This window comes from Ranitomeya imitator, chromosome 1, assembly GCF_032444005.1.
Source record: "Ranitomeya imitator isolate aRanImi1 chromosome 1, aRanImi1.pri, whole genome shotgun sequence".
In the NCBI taxonomy this organism is placed as follows: Eukaryota; Metazoa; Chordata; class Amphibia; order Anura; family Dendrobatidae; genus Ranitomeya; species Ranitomeya imitator.
In genome coordinates this window covers 818,408,507-818,430,346 of record NC_091282.1, presented here as the reverse complement: position 1 = coordinate 818,430,346, position 21,840 = coordinate 818,408,507, and the positions used below count along the sequence as shown (strand labels likewise).

The window sequence follows — 21,840 nt, the reverse complement described above, 5'->3', positions numbered from 1 at the left end:
GACAGCAGGAGTAATCCCTCCCTTTGCTTAATATACGTTCTGAAAAGAATAAATATAATTTGAAGCATTCATTCTCCTGTGGTCCTTTATAATAACACTGAGGGGAGGATGAGGGAGGGGTTATTTAACCTCTTGTCAATTTCCTGTCCCTATTAGGAAAGGGGTAACATCCTCCAGGTGTGCTGTCGTGGTGGGTTACTAGAAACCGAATTAACGGTAAGAATAATTCTATTTTCTATCAATGTTCGATTTGTTTGTGACAGCAAGAAAATTGTTACCAATACCCTGGCAGTAAAAGATACTAAAGCTTATCACAGGTAGAAGTATAAAAACATTAAAAATTAACATTTAATATTTTTTTTAAAATAAAATATCCTCTGTCTAACGAGATAAATGACAATACGAGACAGGCGTATAATTACCTATAGTTTATCACAGGAGTATAAAGTATGTCTAGGAGGAAGAAGTCCTCCTGCACACAAAGAGGAAATCTTATGACCATTTAGTAAAGAATCCCCTTAAAAGTGCATGTTTATATCATCTTATGATCCAGTGTAATGGAGACCACAGCGTGGTATACCATAGATCAAGTAATATTCTTTTGACAGTATGCCTTATCACAAGAAATGTAGCTGTGTAGTAGAAACCATAATGTGGTATACCATAAGTAGATGAATAGTCTTTGCACAATATGCTTAATCTCAAGAAGTACACCTGTATCTTGATTTACAAGGATAATAAAGGCACTATCTCACCCGGTCGCATTCATGGGTAGGACCAGGCCATGTTCCAAATGCCACCAGGGATTCCTAGCCAGTGTCCCACGCTGGTACTTGCCCAGCCTCAAGCTGCTTAGCATTTGCGAACTGACGAGGGCAAGCACATCCAGCTTAGAGTGGCCATTGACACTAAAGCATGATAAATTGATAAATAGACCACCATTTTCATAGTCAGGTTGTCACTTCCGGTGCGCGCCAGCAGTGGAGCGCACAGTCGACACACATTCGTCACTTCCGGTATGTGTGCGTTCCACCGGTGAAGCGCACATGCAGGAAGTACCTTCCCTTCGTCCGATGTCTGTCACATTGCTTCCCCCATGATTTCCGGTGTGTCATATCGTTTAGTGCACATCCGGATAGGAAATGTCACTTCTGTTGTGGCTTCTCTATTTAAAATACCTTATCTTATCCAGCATCTTGAAGTGCAGGGCTGAAACTATGCTGGATGAAGATCCACGAAAGTGGATGAAGATAAGTAGGGTACAGGACAGCCAAGAGCAATAGGGCTTAGGTCTTGCCAGTGCTACTGCTACCATGTATTAAGCCTCATCAGATGAATTTAATTTTGAAAAGTATTTGGATGACATGGAGCAGGCAAAGCGTTGCCGCAGGGAACAAGATTCCACTACCATAGCAAATGGTGACCATATTTCAGCAAAATTTCACTTCCGCTCAAAGAAGTAGAAGAGTTCAACCGTTCATCAAAACTGACTGTGCATGAGGCAATTCCAAGATGTTCCCATGTGGTTATCGCTTTGCCACCAACCCAAGTTAGTGTAGCAAAGGTTGTTCTCTAGCCTTAAAATAATTAGGTTAGATATGAGGTCATTTATAAAGGAGGAGCTGATGGAGGCGGTACTATTTCTCAGAACAAGTTCATAGACTGCACAAATGTTATTCTGTAAGTTTTTGTTAAACTGTTTTTTCCCACTTTCTGCATAGTGTATTTAATATTTACAATTTATTAACGTTTTGTGTTCTAAAGTTGTATTCCCATAAATATATTGTATCATAATGGTGATTTAAAATCCTGATGTTACCCTTTTACTAAAGTAAATGTATCACTTAAACATGAGCCATGTATGAGGGAGTCGGAGGTTTGGCTTACCGACTCCACAACCCTGATGTAGGTCATGGCCGAAAGTGTTGGCACCCTTGACGTTGTTTCAGAAAATTAAGTATTTTTCCCAGAAATTTATTGCAATTACACATATTTCCTTTTTTGTGTATTGAAGCAACACAAAAGAGTAAAAGGCAAATTGGACATAATTTACACACACAACTTTATATTTGGTTGCACACCCTTTGAAATAAATAACTGCAATCAATCGGTTCCTATAACCATCAACAAGCTTCTTGCATCTTATCTGGAATCTTAGACCACTCTTCTTTTGCAAACTGCTCCAGGTCTCTCATATTTGAAGGGCGCCTTCTCCCAACAGAATTTTAAGATCTCTCCATAGATGTTCAATTGAATTTTTTAGATCCAGACTCCTTGCTGGCCACTTCAGAACTCTCCAGTGCTTTGTTTCCATATCGAAGAAAAACAGCGGCACTCACCAGTTTGAAAGCAAATATTCAGTCCTTTATTACACCCTTCACGGTGTGTTCAAGCGACATGTGGACGTGCAGGTTCAAAGAGGCATGCAGGGGGAGGAAAAGTGGACAACGGCCGTTTCGCAACTGAAGGCTTCAACGGGTCTAGGTCTTAATCTGAGCATGAGCTTCCCCCGGCGGCCATTTTCCCGGAGGCCACCGCATCGCAGTAATGGATGTGAGGAGGGCTCCGGGCTTTCACAAAATACCGGCGGAGCCCTCCGCACCGCAGAGCACCGTCAAATCTGCCACACCAGCCTGGGAAGAGAGTGTGATCGCCCTGCAGCGTCGGACCGCCGCAGAATTGCCTGACTCCTGCTGCTACCACACTACTTGCGAGTATGGTCCGACTATAAGACGCACCCCCATTTTTCCCAATATTTTTTGGGAAAAGTGTGTCTTATAGTCTGAAAAATGCGGTATATAAAAAAACTTGTATAATAGCAAAAATTTTCTGGATGATCTATTTAATTTTCTGGAACAATTTCAAGGGTGCCAACATTTTTGACCATGACAGTGTATGTACAGCTTCTTCTCACAAAATTAGAATATCCTCAAAAAGTTAATATATTTCAGTTCTTCAATACAAAAAGTGAAACTCGTATATTATATAGAGTAATTACAAACGGAGTGATCTATTTCAAGTGTTTATTTCTGTTAATGTTGATGATTATGGCTTACAGCCAATGAAAACCCAAAAGTCATTATCTCAGGAAATTAGAATACTTTATAACACCAGCTTAAAAAATAATTTTAAAATCCAAAATGTTGGCCTACTGAAATGTATGTTCAGTAAATGCACACAATACTTGGTCAAGGCTCCTCTTGCATCAATTACTGCATCAATGTGGTGTGGCATAGAGGCAATCAGCCTGTTACACTGCTGAGGTCTGCATTGTTGGGTCTGGTGTCCCATTCTGTTATGGACAAAGGTGATTGTAAAAGGAGGTGAAAGGGGAGGTGTAACATGACCTATAGAGATTAATGTTCTGTACAGAACAGGAAATGAGTCTAATTATGTCAAATGTAAAAATTGTAACATTGCAAATTTAGAAAAATATTGAGAAAATTATAATTAAAATTACAAATTACATTTAAGATTTCCTAAACACCATTTTCTCTTATCTTTTTAGCCTGTGCAGCGAGATAGGACTTTTAATACCGAACATGAGAAGGTGTTTAAAGGGCACAGGTAAAAATTACTTTAGGGTATTCTGATTTAATGTCTTGCTCTTCCTTGTAACTGACTATTTGACATACCGTGTATAAGTCGACCTCAGTATAAGACGAGGCACCTAATTTTGCCTTGAAAAACTGGGAAAACTTGATGACTTGAGTATGTCTGGTACGCATTGTCCCCTAATCCCTATTCTGGTATGCATGTGCTCCTTATCCCCATTCTTGTGCGCATGGGCTCCCTATTCCCATCCTTGTGTGCATGGGCTCCTTATCCCCATCCTTGTGTGCATGGGCTCCTTATTCCCATCCTTGTGTGCATGGGCCCCTTATTCCCATCCTTGTGTGCATGGGCTCCTTATTCCCATCCTTGTGTGCATGGGCTCCTTATCCCCATCTTTGTGTGCATGGGCTCCTTATTCCCATCCTTGTCTGCATGGGCTCCTTATTCCCATCATTGTGTGCATGGGCTCCTTATTCCCATCCTTGTCTGCAGGGCCATCATGAGAAAAGCATAAATAAGAAAAACATCCTACTTACATTCTGGGCGCCCTCGCAGCATCTCTTTCTGGCTTCCAGCAGCTCCTGCGGCCGGGAGATCACGTGTCCCAGCTCAATATGGTAATGAATATTCACCTCTCTCCACGCCTATGGGTGTGTAGAGAGGTGAATATTCATTACCTCAATGAGCGGGCACCCGTGAGACCGGCAGCTGCTGGAAGCCGGTGGCTGTAACTGTGCGTGCTATAAGAGAAATGAATATTCATTACCAGTGCAGTGAATATTCATTTCTCTTTAGCACCGGGAACAGGCTGCAGCCGCCTACTCCTTCCTCCTGTGACCCACTGCTCCCTCTCCCCCGCCATAAACTGGGACAATGACTCGTGTATAAGCCGAGGGGGCATTTTCAGCACAAAAGTGCTTAAAAACTCAGCTTATGCACGAGTATATACGGTAATTTGCTGCTAACCTTCCTTCTTGTTTGTAATTTAATCTCTGCTTATATTAACATTTTTACAGTTCATGATCTGCTATTATGCCACAGTTGGACCTAACTGCACCATGTTTCATAGAGATATCACCCTTCCTCAATTGCTGGACTCTGTGCTTCCACAAATTCTATGCCATCTAGTGGGTTGACAGGGAAGAGGCTTCCTTTTGTACCCCATCACAAGCTCCTTCACTCCATGGGATTCAGTCGCTACCTGTAGATGGTTAATACAGCTACATGGCAAAATGTTTTCACTACCTACCAGATACGCAAGTCAGTTGTGCTTTGTCAGAGGAAAACTGACATATATAATTAATACAATGTGATACCTAAGTATGGTAATATTCCAGCAATAAGAAACTTAAATGCTCAAGTCCCACGTGAACAGTGCACTGTGAAATAAAGTGAAAACAAATGTGCAAAATTGTAAACTTCCCTTTCCTATTTAAAGTCCTTTTATTAAAACAAAAAATCATTTTCCCTCCTAAATCTCAGCCTGCAAGTTACAAGCCCTCATACACACCCCTGTAGATTAAAAAAAATGCATAACTCTTAAAATATGGCAATACAATTTTTTTTAATTTTTTCTAAACCCCTTTATTCTCCAAGGAGGTCTGACAGGGGCCAATTTTTACAATTCTGATCAATGTCACTTTAAGGTACGGTAAGAACTCTGGAACGCTTTAATGGATCCCGGTGATTGAGATTTTTTTTTTTTTCGTGACATATTGTACTTCATGGTAGTAGTAAATCTTCTTTGATATGACTTGCGTTTATTTGTGGGGGAAAAAAACGGAAATTTGTTGAAAAATTGGAAAACCTTTTTCAAACTTTTAATTCTTATGTCTTTAACCCCTTTATGCCATTGGACGTACGATTGTCCATGTGGGGTGGGCCTTACTTCCCAAGAATGGAATAGTACGTCCAGAGCGATCGGCCGCCCTCACGGGGGGAGGGCGGCTGATCGCGGCCGGGTGTCAGCTGACTACCGCAGCTGACATCCGGCACTATGTGCCAGGAGTGGTCACGGACCGCTCCCGGCACATTAACCCCCGGCACTCCGCGATCAAACATGATCGCAGTGTGCCGACGGTTTAGGGAAGCATCGCGCAGAGAGAGGGCTCCCTGCGGGCTTCCCTGAGACGATCGGTACAAGGCGATGTGCTCACCTTGTACCGAGCGTCTCCTCCCTGTAGGCCTCGGATCCAAAATGGCTGCGGGGCTACTTCCGGGTCCTGCAGGGAGTACTTCCGGGTCCAGAGCAGGCTCCTGTAAGCCTGCAGCAGGGCACGCCAGATCGCTGATCTGACACAGTGCTCTGCAAAGTGTCAGATCAGCGATCTGTCACTATACAGTGATGTCCCCCCTGGGACAAAGTAAAAAAAAAAATTTTTTTAGATGTGTAAAAAAAATAAAATAAAAAAAATTCCTAAATAAAGAAGGGAAAAAAAATTAAAATAAATAAATATATATATATATATATATATATTGTTCCCATAAATACATTTCTTCATCTAAATAAAAAAACAAAACAATAAAAGTGCACACATTTAGTATCGCCGCGTCCGTAACGACCCGACCTATAAAACTGTCCCACTAGTTAACCCCTTCACTGAACACCGTAAAAAAAAAAACAGGCTAAAAACAACACTTTATCATACCGCTGAACAAAAAGTGGAATAACACGCGATCAAAAAGACGGATATAAATAACCATGGTACCGCTGAAAACGTCATCTTCTTCCGCAAAAAACGAGCCGCCATACAGCATCATCAGCGAAAAAATAGTTAGTCCTCAGAATAAAGCGATGCAAAAATAATTTTTTCTATAAAATAGTTTTTATCGTATAAAAAGTACCAAAGCATAAAAAAAGATATAAATGAGGTATTGCTGTAATCGTACTGACCCGAAGAATATAACTGCTTTATCCATTTTACCAAACGCGGAACAGTATAAACCTCCCCACCCCCCCCAAAGAAATTCATGAATAGCTGGTTTTTGGTCATTCTGCCTCACAAAAATTGGAAAATTTGGAAGAAAAAGTTTTTGGTCATTCTGCCTCACAAAAATTGGAATAAAAAGCGATCAAAAAATGTCACGTGCCCGAAAATGTTACCAATAAAAACGTCAACTCGTCCCGCAAAAAAACAAGACCTCACATGACTCTGTGGACCAAAATGTGGAAAAATTATAGCTCTCAAAATGTGGTAACGCAAAAAATATTTTTTGCAATAAAAAGCGTCTTTTAGTGACCGCTTCCAATCATAAAAATCCGCTAGAAAACCCGCTATAAAAGTAAATCAAACACCCCTTCATCACTCCCTTAGTTAGGGAAACATAAAAATTTTTTAAAAAAAGTATTTATTTCCATTTTCCTATTAGGGATAGGGTTGGGGTTAGGGCTACAGTTAGGGTTGGGGCTAAAGTTTCGATTTCGAAAAGGGTTTCGATTACATTTACGGTTGGGATTAGGGTTAGGGGTGTGGTTAGGGCTATGGTTGGGATTAGGGTTAGGGGTGTGTTTGGGATAGGGTTTCAGTTAGAATTGGGGGTTTCCACTGTTTAGGCACATCAGGGCTCTCCAAATTCGACATGGCGTCCGATCTCAATTCCAGCCAATTCTGCGTTGAAAAAGTAAAACAGTGGTCCTTTCCTTCCGAGCTCTCCCGTGCGCCCAAACAGGGGTTTACCCCAACATATGGGGTATCAGCATACTCAGGACAAATTGGACAACAACTATTGGGGTCCAATTTCTCTTGTTACCCTTGGGAAAATAAAAATTTTGGGGGCTAAAAAAAATTAATTTTTATTTTCACGACTCTGCGTTATAAACTGTAGTGAAACACTTGGGGGTTCAAAGCTGTCAAAACACATCTAGATAAGTTCCTTAGGGGGTCTCGTTTCCAAAATGTTGTCACTTGTGGGGGGTTTCTACTGTTTAGTTGCATCAGGGGCTCTGCAAATGCATTGTGACGCCTGCAGACCAATCCATCTAAGTCTGCATTCCAAATGGCGCTCCTTCCCTTCCGAGCTCTGCCATGCGCACAAACGGTGGTTCCCCCCACATATTGGGTATTGACGTACTCAGGACAAATTGGATAACAACTTTTGGGGTCGAATTTCTCCTTTTACCCTTGGGAAAATACAAAACTGGGGGCTAAAAAATAATTTTGGGGAATTTTTTTTATTTTTTTATTTTTACTTGGGGGTTCAAAGCTGTCAAAACACAGCTACATAAGTTCCTTAGGGGCTCTACTTTCCAAAATGGTGTCACTTGTGGGGGGTTTCAATGTTTAGGCCCATCAGGGGCTCTCAAAATGGGACATGGTGTCCCATCTCCATTCTAGTCAATTTTGCATTGAAAAGTCAAACAGCGCTCCTTCCCTTCCGAGCTCTGCCATGCGCCCAAACAGTGGTTTACCCCCACATGTGGGGTATCAGCGTACTCAGAACAAATGGCACAACAACTTTTGGGGTCCAATTTCTTCTCTTACCCTTGGGAAAATAAAAAATTGGGGGCGAAAAGATCATATTTGTGAAAAAATATGATTTTTTATTTTTACGGCTCTGCATTATAAACTTCTGTGAAGCACTTGGTGGGTTAAAGTGCTCACCACACATCTAGATATGTTCCTTAGGGGGTCTACTTTCCAAAATGGTGTCACTTGTGGGGGGTTTCAATGTTTAGGCACATCAGGGGCTCTCCAGACACAACATGGCGTCCCATCTCAATTCCAGTCAATTTTGCATTGAAAAGTCAAACTGCGCTCCTTCCCTTCCGAGCTGTGCCGTGCGCCCAAACAGTGGTTAACCCCCACATGTGGGGTATCTGCATACTCAGGACAAATTGTACAACTTTTGGGGTCCAGTTTCTTCTCTTACCCTTGGGAAAATAAAACAAATTGGAGCTGAAGTAAATTTTTTGTGAAAAAAAGTTAAATGTTATTTTTTTTTTTTAAACATTCCAAAAATTCCTGTGAAGCACCTGAATAATAAACTTAATAAACTTCTTGAATGTGGTTTTGAGCACCTTGAGGGGTGCAGTTTTTAGAATGGTGTCACACTTGGTTATTTTCTATCATATAGACCCCTCAAAATGACTTCAAATGTGATGTGGTCCCTTAAAAAAAAATGGTGTTGTAAAAATGAGAAATTGCTGGTCAACTTTTAACCCTTATAACTCCCTAACAAAAAAAAATTTTGGTTCCAAAATTGTGCTGATGTAAAGTAGACATGTGGGAAATGTTACTTATTAAGTATTTTACATGACATATCTCTGTGATTTAGGGGCATAAAAATTCAAAGTTGGAAAATTGCAAAATTTTCAAAATTTCCACCAAATTTCCTTCTTTTTTCACAAATAAGCGCAAGTTATATTGAAGAAATTTTAACACTATCATGAAGTACAATATATCACGAGAAAACCGTGTCAGAATCTCCAAGATACGTTGAAGCGTTCCAGAGTTATAATCTCATAAAGGGACAGTGGTCAGAATTGTAAAAATTGGCCTGGTCATTAACGTGCAAACCTCTCTTGGGGGTAAAGGGGTTAAAGGGAACCTGTCAGCAGGATTGTGCTCAGTAACCTACAGACAGTGTCAGTTTTGGGCCGTTGTACTGATTTAAAATGATACCTTGGGTGATGAAATCCATCTTGTGGCTGTTTAATCTTAATTTTCAGTTTTCAGTTAACCCCTTTACCCCCAAGGGTGGTTTGCTTGTCAATGACCAGGCCAATTTTTACAATTCTGACCACTGTCCCTTTATGAGGTTATAACTCCGAAACGCTTCAACGGATCTTAGCGATTCTGAGATTGTTTTCTTGTAACATATTGTACTTCATGGTAGTGCTAAAATTTCTTCGATATAACTTGCGTTTATTTGTGAAAAAAACGGAAATTTGGCGAAAATTTTGAAAATTTCACAATTTTCCAACTTTGAATTTTTATTCTGTTAAACCAGAGAGTTATGTGACACAATATAGTTAATAAATAACATTTCCCACATGTCTACTTTACATCAGCACAATTTTTGAAACAAACGTTTTTTTTCAAGGAAGTTATAAGGGTTAAAATTTGACCAGCAATTTCTCATTTTTACAACCAAATTTACAAAACCATTTTTTTTTAGGGACCACCTCACATTTGAAGTCATTTTGAAGGGTCTATATGGCAGAAAATACCCAAAAGCGACACCATTCTAAAAACTGCACCCCTCAAGGTGCTCAAAACCACATTCAAGAAGTTTATTAACCCTTCAGGTGATTCACAGCAGCAGAAGCAACATGGAAGGAAAAAATTTACATTTTACTTTTTAGTCACAAAAATGATCTTTCAGCAATAATCTTTTTAATTTCCCAAGGGTAAAAAGAGAAAATGGACCTCAAAAGTTGTTGTCCAATTTATCCTGAGTACGCTGATACCCCACATGTGAGGGGGAACCACTTTTTGGGCGCATGGCAGGGCTCAGAAGGAAAGGAGCGCCGTTTGACTTTTTCAAGCTAAATTTGGCTGGAATTGAGATCGGACGCCATGTCGCGTTTGGCGACCCCCTGATGTGCCTAAACAGTGGAAACCCCCCACAAATGACCCCATTTTGGAAACTAGACCCCCTAAGGAACTTATCTAGATGTGTCATGAGCACTTTTATCCCCCAAGTGCTTCACGAAAGTTTATAACGCCCGGGCGTGAAAAAAAAATTCCTATTTTTTCCACAAACATGATCGTTTAGTCCCCAATTTTTTATTTTCTCAAGGGTAAAAGGAGAAATTGGACCCCAAAAGTTGTTGTCCAATTTGTCCTGAGTACGCTGATACCCCATATGTGGGGGGGACCACTGTTTGGGCGCATGGCAGGGCTCAGAAGGAAAGGAGCGCCGTTTGACTTTTTCAAGCTAACTTTGGCTGGAATTGAGATCGGACGCCATGTCGCGTTTGGCGACCCCCTGATGTGCCTAAACAGTGGAAACCCCCCACAAATGACCCCATTTTGGAAACTAGACCCCCTAAGGAACTTATCTAGATGTGTCATGAGCACTTTTATCCCCCAAGTGCTTCACGAAAGTTTATAATGCCCAGGCGTGAAAATAAAAAATCCTATTTTTTCCTACAAAAATGATATTTTAGTCCCCAATTTTTAATTTTCCCAAGGGTACCAGGAGAAATTGGACCCCAAAAGTTGTTGTCCAATTTGTCCTGAGTACGCTGATACCCCATATGTGGGGAGGAACTACTGTTTGGGCACACGTTGGGGCTCGAAAGGGAAGTAGTGACGTTTTGGAATGCAGACTTTGATGGAATGTTCTGCTGGCATCATGTTCCATTTGCAGAGCCCCTGATGTGACTAAACAGTAGAAACCCCCCACAAGTGACCCCATTTTGGAAACTGTACCCCCTAAGGAACTTATCTAGTTGTGTGGTGAGAATTTTGAACCCCCACGTGCTTCACTAAAGTTTATAATGCCCAGGCGTGAAAATAAAAAATCCTATTTTTTTCCCACAAAAATGATATTTATTCAGTCGCCATGACAGCACAATGAGAGAGGGGATCCGCCCTTCAGGGACAGGAAACCTACAGACATAAAAGGGCGGTACCTCTCTCCCACGTCAGTTGGTTTCCTGTCCCTGACAGCGGAACCTCTTCAGACAGGCCTGTGAAGAAGGTCGAAGGTATGACACGTCCCCACCCCTGGCAGGCTGATACTGGTAGCGGAGGCCCCCTACCTCGGCCTGATCAGGGGGCAGGAAGCACCACACGGCAGGGGGACTGTTGGTGTAGGTGGTAGCAGGAGGAAGCAGCCTCACACAAATAGGCTGGCTTCTATGGTGTCCGCAGTAAATGGGTACCTGTGGAGGATCTGGAGGAGGGAGTCTACGCTTGGTGCGGCTGCTGGGTCCTTGGAGTCCGTCTGTGCCTAGCGGGGGTCGGTGTCGGTCCGGTGAGGTGTCTGCTGCCGTCCCGGTCCGCGTGTCTGCTTGGCGCCGCTGCCGCGTCCGGAAGGGGCGTGTCCGGATGACGCGGCGAGCGGCGCGGCCGAATGACGTGGCCGGGCATGCGCAGTAGCGCTGGTTTCTTCCGGCCAATGGCGGCGCCCAGCTGGGGGCAATCCGGGCTTCGGGGATGGTCTGACGGAGGTTTTTTCTGTCGGGCGGGGGCGGCGCAGCACGGAGCGGTGGCGGTCCCTCATCGATTAAGGCGGTACCTTGGATTCCCTGCTAACCCCCATCGGGGGCGGTACCCTGGGGACCTTTTTTAAACGCTGCACACATGGTGGCTGGTGTTCCTGTTCCATTCCGTATTGGAGTCGCCAGAAGGAACACAGAGCAGCCAGCAGCAGCAGCAGGAGCTTCAGCAGTTAGAGAAGCCTCGGAGGAGCTCCCAGCGTCGGTCTAGTGGCAGTAGCCGCGCTGGTGGAGCTAAGGAGGCTCAAACTTTAAGACCAAAGTCCTCAAGCCGTAAGGAATTGCCGGCTGCGAAGGACCCCCCATCTACGGTACCACTCATTACTGGCGGGGTAAGTGATCTTCGTGAAAGTTCACTTAGTGATTATTTGTTCCCCTTATTTTCCCTCTCTCCTTATTGGAGGAAAAGTTTAACTAAGGCCAAACATAGGCAGTGTGCTGAATGTGCAGAGCCACTTCCAGACGGGCATTTAAGGAAATTATGCAAAACATGTATACAACGTTTACTGGAGGAAGAGGCTCCTGATCTGACCTCCACAATTAGAGAGATGGTTAGGCACAAAGTGAGAAGTTCTGTAAAGTCCAAGTCTCGGGTGACGGAAGTTGAAAGGTCATCCCCTTTATCTGATGAAAATTCGGACTCGGGTGAGCTGAGCTCTGGGTCCCTCCCGTCTTCCTCCTCCTCTGAAGATCTGGAGTCTAGTCGGGCCTGTTTGTCCTTGGATAGGGTTAACCATCTTGTTAAAGCAGTTAACAGTACAATGGGGATAGAGGACGCCCAATCAGAATGCTCCATTCAGGATGTAATGTTCAAAGGTATTGAGCGGAAGTCCCGTAGAGCCTTTCCAGTGGTGGACAAGATAAAATCACTAATTTCAAAAGAATGGAAGAAGCCCGAGAGAAAGGGGTCACTTCCGCCTGCATTTAAGAGAAGATATCCCTTTGAGGAGGAGGCTTCATCCTCATGGGATAAGGTTCCGAAGCTGGATGCGGCAGTCGCCAAAGCATGCAAAAAAACATCTCTCCCCTTTGACGACTTGGGGAACCTAAAGGACCCATTAGACAGGAAAGCTGATACTTTTCTTAAAGGAGCTTGGGAGACTTCGGCTGGGTCCTTGAGACCAGCTATAGCAGCCACCTGTACAGCCCGGTCCTTGATGGTATGGTTAGGACACCTCGAAGATCAGCTCAAGGATGAGGTTCCCAGAACTGAAATATTATCCTCTATGCCTATAATCCAGGATGCCGCAGCTTTCCTTTCGGACGCATCAGCAGACTCGGTCAGGTTGGCCGCCAGGTCCTCAGCGTTATCTAACGCAGCCCGGAGAGCGCTATGGATAAAATGCTGGCCAGGGGACTTACAGGCCAGAACAAAGTTATGTAGCATCCCCTGTGAAGGAGCTCACTTATTCGGACCGGTCCTAGATGAATTATTGGAAAAAGCAGGGGATAATAAAAAACGCTTCCCTTTCCTAGGAAGACCCTTTTACAGACGGGACTACAATAGAGGATGGTCTAGCCGTAGAAGGCCGTATAGAGATTCTAACAGGGAATCTACCAGATACGACAGCAACAGAAGAAGGGGTAAAGGATTTATGTTTAATCCTTCACGAGAATTTAAGAAACCGCAATGACTGGCGGACCAGGTGGGGGGTAGGCTTTCGGCCTACTACCCGGCCTGGGTACGGATCACGAGTAGCCCATGGATTCTAGGCATCGTGGAAAAAGGCCTAAAGTTTGACTTCCACCATATTCCTCGAGACAAGTTTATGTTGACACCTGTTCGTTCCTCCTCTACAGAGCAGTTGGCGCTGGAGTCTGAGGTCCGGGAACTTCAACAAAAGAAAGTTTTGGTCAGAGTCCCTACGGGAGAGGAAGGTAGGGGGTTTTATTCCCCTCTATTCCTGATCAAAAAACCTGACGGTTCATATCGCACTATTATTAATTTGAAAGGCCTGAACAATTTTTTGTTGGTTCCCTCCTTCAAGATGGAGTCGGTTAAAACAGCAATAAAGTTACTCTTTAACCATTGTTTTATGGTTGTCTTAGATCTCAAAGACGCCTACTACCATGTTCCAATACATGTAGATCATCAAAAGTTTCTTAGGGTGGCGGTTTCACTAGCTGGCACGATAGAACATTTTCAATATCAGGCACTTCCCTTCGGAGTCGCAGTTGCACCCAGGGTGTTCACTAAAATCATGGTGGAGGTTATGGCACACTTACATGAACAAGACATATTAGTAATCCCATACCTAGATGATTTACTAATTGTAGGTCACTCAGATTCACATTGCAAGGACCAGCTAGAGAAAGTGATGAGAGCTTTGAACGACTTGGGCTGGATAATCAATCTCAAAAAGTCACGTCTTCAGCCCCTAAAAATACAAGAGTTTCTGGGATTTATTGTAGACTCTAGTCGGCAGGAGTGTCGCCTGCCGGACGCAAAGGTAGCTAAGGTTCAACAGCTGGTCACCAGGGCGATTGGCAATCCCTTAGTGTCAGTTAGAAGTGCAATGTCTCTCTTGGGCACTCTTACGTCTTGCATCCCGGCGGTCCTCTGGGCCCAGTTCCACACAAGGACACTACAATGGGACGTTTTACACAATTCCCGTCGTCTAGGGGCTCACCTCGATAGTAAATTTACACTTTCTGCGGAGACTACACATTCACTTGTTTGGTGGACTCACACTTCAAATCTACATAGGGGGGTCCCTTGGATAAATCATGTTTCTAGAGTTCTGACTACGGATGCTAGCCCTAAGGGATGGGGGGCTCACTTAGGGGAGGATTGGGTTCAGGGGCTATGGCCTCAGTCTGAAGAGGACTCCTCCAATCTAAAAGAGCTGTTGGCTGTAAAACATGCCTTAAATAAATTCCTTGTACCCCTACAGGGTCGACACGTCAGACTATTATCGGACAATCGGGTAACTGTGGCCTACATTAATCGTCAAGGTGGTACACGATCCAGTTCATTGATGAAGGTCGCAAATCATATTTTTCAGGTGGCCGAAGAACATCTTCTCTCTCTGACGGCACTTCATATAAGAGGAAGTATCAATACCAGAGCCGACTACTTAAGCCGCAACAGACTCAGACAGGGAGAGTGGTCGCTAAATCCAGCTGTCTTCAAGCAGATCATTCAGTTATGGGGTTGTCCAGAGATAGACCTTTTTGCCAGCAGGGGGAACAAAAAATTGCACCAGTTCTGCTCCCTAAATCCAAAAGACAACCCATATGCGGTGGACGCTCTACTAATATCTTGGCGCTTCAGTCTCGCATATGCCTTTCCCCCTCTAAACCTACTACCATTAGTGCTGAGGAAGATTCGGGAGGACAGGGCCCAGGTAATCTTGATAGCCCCATTCTGGCCCAAGAGGCCATGGTTTCCTTGGCTGAGGAAGATGTCTGTCTGCCAACCATGGATTCTCCCAGAACTGCCAGATCTACTCTCCCAAGGCCCAATCCTCCATCCACGAGTAGCCAACTTACACCTAGCGGCATGGAACTTGAAAGGTCTTTACTGAGGGGGAAGGGATTCTCTCAGAATTTAGTAAATACACTCCTTAAAAGTAGGAAACCCTCTACAACAAGCATCTATGTAGAGTGTGGAGAAAATTTCTGTCATGTTCAGGGGCTCAAATTGACCAGAAACCATGTATAATCCAGATTCTTGAATTTTTACAGAAAGGACTAGAGATGGGCTTGGCCACAAGTACTCTCAGAGTACAAGTGTCAGCTCTGGGGGCATTATACAATCTTAACTTAGCCAGTAATCACTGGATATCCAGATTTTTCAAAGCAGTCACTAGGTCCAGACCAATCATCAAACAAAGGTTAGTCCCATGGGATCTGAATCTGGTTCTCTCAGCCCTAACGCAAGCCCCATTCGAGCCTATCGATACCATTCCTATAAAAATCCTTTCAATCAAAACAGCCCTCTTGGTTGCACTCACATCTGCTAGAAGGGTTAGTGATCTGCAGGCACTTTCCAGACATCCACCATACATACAGTTCAGGGAGGATAGAGTAATCTTGAAACCCGATCCCCTCTATCTTCCGAAAGTTGCGTCAAAATTCCACAGAGTACAGGAGGTAGTCCTACCCTCATTTTGCTCCAACCCTGCTAACGATAAAGAACGTAAATATCATTGCTTAGATGTAAGAAGATGCCTCCTTAGATATATTACAGTTTCAGATGCCTGGAAAAAAGATAACTCTCTGTTTGTAGCCTATCAAGGGGTGAGGAAAGGTCTTAGAGTATCTAAAAACTCTCTAGCTAGATGGATCAGGGAGGCAATCTCTCTCGCTTATACAGCAGGTGGCAACGAAGTTCCAGATGGTATAAAGGCACACTCCACGCGGGCTGTAGCATCTTCCTGGGCGGAGAGGTCAGAAGTATCGATCGAAGACATATGTAAGGCGGCCACATGGTCTTCTCCTTCTACCTTTCTTAGACACTACAGATTAGATCTGGGTAGTTCCTCAGACCTTACGTTTGGGAGAAGGGTGCTGGAGGCTATTATCCCCCCCTAGTCTTCCTTGTTTTCTCTGAAAGTCTCTCGTTGTGCTGTCATGGCGACTGAATAAATACGTACGCTACTCACCTGGTAGCAGTGTTTTTTCAGGAGCCATGACAGCACCCTTAGATTCCCTACCCTATTTTCTGGATGATTCAATACCCTTTCGGTTTTCCTTATAATTGCTTGTTCACTTACATAATAAAATGTATTGGTTTATATGCTGCATCTGTGTTATTAACCTTGGTGGTCCTCTCATGCTCTGGAACCAACTGACGTGGGAGAGAGGTACCGCCCTTTTATGTCTGTAGGTTTCCTGTCCCTGAAGGGCGGATCCCCTCTCTCGTTGTGCTGTCATGGCTCCTGAAAAAACACTGCTACCAGGTGAGTAGCGTACGTATTTTAGTCCCCAATTTTTAATTTTCCCAAAGGTAACAGGAGAAATTGGACATCAAAAGTTGTTGTCCAAATTGTCTTGATTACGCTGGTACGCCATATGTGGGAAAAAACTGTTTAGGCACACGTTGGGGCTCGAAAGGGAAGTTGTGACGTTTTGGAATGCAGAAATTGTCTGCGGTCGTCATGTTCCGTTTGCAGAGCCCCTGATGTGCCTAAACAGTAAAAAAAAAAAACCACAAGTGACATCATTTTGGAACCTAGACCCCCCCCAAGGAACTTATCTAGATGTGCCCCCTTTTTGGAACTAATGTACGCTTTCTTGTAAAGTAAATTAGTAGTGCATGGAGGTGTGGTACAATCTGAAGCAATCCTTCATACACAGGCCAGGTTTTTCGGGGCAGGTGTCGCATTGATAAATGGTGTCCTTGCGTATTCCCCTTTTGTAACACACTCGGCACCTTTTTTGCGGCTTACCTTTTCTGCCGGTTGGCGGGACCACCCCCGGAAAATGCTGGCCTGGTACGATACGAGCACCGTCAGTTCCGGAAGTACTGGGGCCCTCTCCTTCCGGAGTACCAAATATCAGGGCCTTAACCACTACCTCCTGGAACTGAAGGTACGACGTATCGGTGTGGCGTGCACATCGTAACAACAGGAAAGCGTTGAGCATTGCCATTTGTACGATGTGGACGGCCAACTTTTTGTACCACACCTTGGCCTTTCTCAAAGCACTGTATGGTTGGAGGAGTTGATCAGAGAGATCAACCCCCCCCCCCATGCTTTTGTTGTAGCCCAGTACACAGTCCGGTTTGCAGACCTGTGTAGAGGTACCCCGTACAGTGCTGAGGGCTCTGCCATCACCATGTATGGTGGTCAAGAGAAGGACATCCCTCTTGTCCTTGTACTTGACCACCAGCAGGTGGTCGCTACATTGGGCCTTGCTCTCACCTTTTCTGAGCATCTGCCGAAGTAGCGTCTTTGGGAGGCCTCTCTGATTTTTGCGCACAGTACCGCAGGCTGCGGTACCTCGCGCAGAGAGGGATTTGTAGAGTGGGATGCTGGTATAAAAGTTATCAGTATAGAGGTGATAACCTTTATCCAGCAGTGGGTGCACCAAATCCCACACGATCTTCCCACTCACTCCCAGGACAGGAGGACACTCAGGGGGTTCAATCCTGCTGTCCTTCCCTTCATACACTCTAAACCTGTGGATGTACCCTGAGGCACTCTCACACAGCTTGTAGAGTTTGATTCCGTACCTGGCCCTTTTGTTGGGCAGGTATTGACGGAATCCGAGCCGCCCCTTAAAATGGACCAAGGACTCATCCACGCAGATGTCCCTTTTGGGCACGTACACTTCAGAAAACTTTTTGTTGAAGTGTTCGATGACCGGCCGAACTTTGAACAGACGGTCAAAGTTGGGGTCATCTCGTGCGGGACACTGTGCATTATCGGAATAATGCAGGAATTTATGGATGGCCTCAAAACGTCTCCGAACCATGGCCATTCGGAATACTGGAGTGTTATATAAAACATCTACACTCCAATATTGCCGCATTTCTGGCTTCTTCACGATCCCCATGTGGAGGACCAGGCCCCAAAACTGCATCATTTCAACTGCGTCTACAGGAGACCAGTTGGAAAATGATGTACCGGGGTTTTGCTCCAAAAATTGACGAGCATACAAATTGGTTTGCTCCACCATGAGGTTAATAAAATCCTCAGAGAAAAAGACTTTGAAAAAGTCTGTTTCTGTGAGGCCCGTGGTGTCAAACTTGATTCCTGATTCTGCCACAAAATCAGGAATCAGTGGCTCGTAATTTTCGGGGGGCGAGGTCCATATGGGTTCCGCAGTGGGGAGCGCTGGTTCAGGAGTGGTGGGGGCTGCCTCATCTTCTGTCCTGGGGCGTCTGCGTGGTGGTTCCGCAGGACCCGAGGAGGAAGATGAGGAGGAAGAGGAGGAGGAAGAGGATGAAGAATCAGAAAAGTGAAGAAAAGTGGGATCCTCTCCCTCGCTATCAGTGTCGGAGGCAAGGAAAGCATATGCCTCCTCCAATGAATAGCGCTGTTGGGACGAGCGGGACATTTTTGTGTGAATATGGTGATTGGGTGCACTTTATTGATAACTGTATGTGTATGTGTGGGGGGTAGTGATTTGTGCAAACTTATCTGAAAAGAAAATGCTAAAAGGAGAAGAAAAACCTGTAAAAAAAAAAAAGGCAGGCACAAACTCTGATAAGAGAACTGCGTCACTTATCAAAGTTTGGCGGCTGCGGGATGTGTGTACGGAGGTTGCGCAAAAAGGCTGAAGGGAAAAAAGCGAGCGCGAGAGTTGATCGGTGAACTGCGTCACCAATCAACGCTCGGCGGCTGTTAAATGGGCGCACGGAAGGAGGTGCAAAGGGGGGTAAAAAGAGGGGGAAGGGAGATGGGGGTGGAAGTGGGGATTGGGCAGGGATCAGTGATCAAAACGTACGGTTGTAGTCAGGTGGCGCAAAAGGGGGGTGAAAAAAAAAAAAAGGAAAACGGCAGGCACAAACTCTGATAAGTGAACTGCGTCACTTATCAAACTTTGGCGGCTGCGGAATGTGTGTACGGAGTTGGCGCAACGGGGGTGAGGGAAAAAAAGCGAGCGCGAGCGTTGATCGGTGAACTGCGTCACCAATCAACGTTCGGCGGCTGTTAAATGGGCGCACGGAAGGAGGTGCAAAGGGGGGTAAAAAGAGGGGGAAGGGAGATGGGGGTGGAAGTGGGGATTGGGCAGGGATCAGTGATCAAAACGTACGGTTGTAGTCAGGTGGCGCAAAAGGGGGGTGAAAAAAAAAAAAAAGAAAACGGCAGGCACAAACTCTGATAAGTGAACTGCGTCACTTATCAAACTTTGGCGGCTGCGGAATGTGTGTACGGAGTTGGCGCAACGGGGGCGAGGGAAAAAAAGCGAGCGTTGATCGGTGAACTGCGTCACCAATCAACGCTCGGCGGCTACTAAATGTGCGCACGGAGGCGGCACAAATGGGGGTGGAGGGGGTAAAAAGAGGGGGAAGGGGGGATTGGGGTGGATGAACGGGGACTGGGCACGGATGAACGGGGATTGGGCAGGGATCAGGGATAAAACTTACGTTTAGTTGTCTTCTTTCTTTAGCAGGGATTGTGGTGCTACAGGCTGCTGTGGCACCACAATACCCAGCACAGAAGGTAGATTCAGCAGAGAGATCAAGCCAGGAGATCCAGCAGTATGACCGCTCTGTAGGAATCCTCAGCTAGAATGAGGACCCTGCAGAGCGGTCATACACAGGTCAGGCAGGTGACACAGACAGGTCACAGAGCGGTCATGCTGCTGCTGTGACCTGTCATTGGTGGGATCGACCATAACATCGATCCCACCAATCAGAGCTTTCCTGGTGACCTGGCTGTGACCTGCCTAGGATCGGATCTGTTCGCGCCATCCTAGGCAGGTCACAGCCAGGTCACCTGCAGGGCACAGAGCGGTCACAGCGTGATCGCCGCTGCGCCCTGTGATTGGCGCGATCGACGATGACATCGATCGCGCCAATCGGCTCCTGCAGGCCCTGCTGGGCCTGCACTGTGTCCTATCCTAGGATCGGTGCTATTAGAGCACCGATCCACGCAGGTTCCGGCAGGGCACAGCGCGGTAATACCGCGCGGTGCCCTGCGATTGGCGCGATCGATGCGATCGCGCCAATCCGGGGTGTTCTTGCCGGTGCCTGGCGTTGCCAGGCACCGGACCTAGGATCGAGTACATCGGTACTCGATCCTAGCCTGTGACCTCATTGTTTCAGCCGCTCCGATTGGCTGAAACAATGAGAATGGCTGTTCAGAATTGAACAGCCAATCACAGCGATCGAGAGGGCGGGTGGGCGGCGACAATGCCCTGGATGCCGAGGCCATCTCCCCCCAGGTAAGATGGCGTCGGAATATTAATGCGATCACCGCGACTTAAGTCGCGGTATCGCATTAAAGGGCAGGACGTACTATCCCGTCAAGGGTCAGATAGGCCCAGGGCACCTCGACGGGATAGTACGTCCAAGGTCACAGAGGGGTTAATGATATGCTCGTGCTTCGGGGTGGCCTGTGGGAGGGGTGGTCTTTATGTGGTGCTCCGCTTACATATTCATCTGTATGGCTTATGACGGGTCACTGATCCCTCTGTGACCTGTCCCTTATTTTACATACTGAATATCATATATATTGAAGAAAATTACACTCGGCAGGCCGCGCCTGCACTGCAGCATGATCACATGTATAATGTCCATGTAATTACACTGCTCAAAAAAATAAAGGGAACACTAAAATACCACATCCTAGATATCACTGAAATATTTCAGTTGCAAATCTTTATTCATTACATAGTGGAATGTGTTGAGAACAATAAAACATAAAAATGATCAATGTAAATCAAAATGAATATCCCATGGAGGTCTGGATTTGGAATGATACTCAAAATCAAATTGGAAAATCAAATTACAGGCTGATCCAACTTCAGTGGAAATGCCTCAAGACAAAGAAATGATGTTCAGTTGTGTTTGTTGCTTCCATGTGGCTGTATGACCCCCCTACAACGCCTGGGCATGCTTCACATGAGGCGGTGGATGGTCTCCTGAGGGATCTCCTTCCTGACCTGTATTAAAGCATCCACCAACTCCTGGACAATCGGTGGTGCAACCTGACGTAGGTGGATGGTGTGAGACATGATGTCCCAGATGTGTTAAATCGGATTCAGGTCTGGGGAATGGGAGGGCCAGTCCATAGCTTCAATGCTTTCATCTTGCAGGAACTGCTGACACACTCCAGCCACATGAGGTCTGGCATTGTCCTGCATTAGGAGGAACCCACGGCCAACCGCAGCAGCATATGGTCTCACAAGGGGTCTGAGGATCTCATCTTGGTACCTAATGTCAGTCAGGCTACCTCTGGCGATAACATGGAGGGCTGTGTGGCCCTCCAAAGAAATGCCACCCCACACCATTACTGACCCACTGCCAAATCGGTCATGCTGAAGGATGTTGTAGGCAGCAGATTGCTCTCCACGGCATCGTCTCCAGACTCTGTCACGTCTGTCATATGTGCTCAGTGTGATCCTGCTTTCATCTGTGAAGAGGACGGGGCGCCAGTGGCGAATTTGCCAATCCTGGTGTTCTGTGGCAAATGCCAATCCTGCACGGTGTGCGCTATGAGCAC

General features: G+C 45.3%; 1 protein-coding gene across 1 annotated transcript in view; it reads left to right on the top strand.

Annotated features, from left to right (window-relative positions):
- WDR18 (WD repeat domain 18) overlaps positions 1–21,840 on the top strand; it is a 93,722-nt gene that overhangs the window by 42,975 nt on the left and 28,907 nt on the right. The window contains exon 6 of the mRNA XM_069740047.1: positions 3,509–3,567. Within this exon, the coding sequence (XP_069596148.1) occupies positions 3,509–3,567 (59 nt within the window). The remainder of the gene's footprint in view (positions 1–3,508; positions 3,568–21,840) is intronic.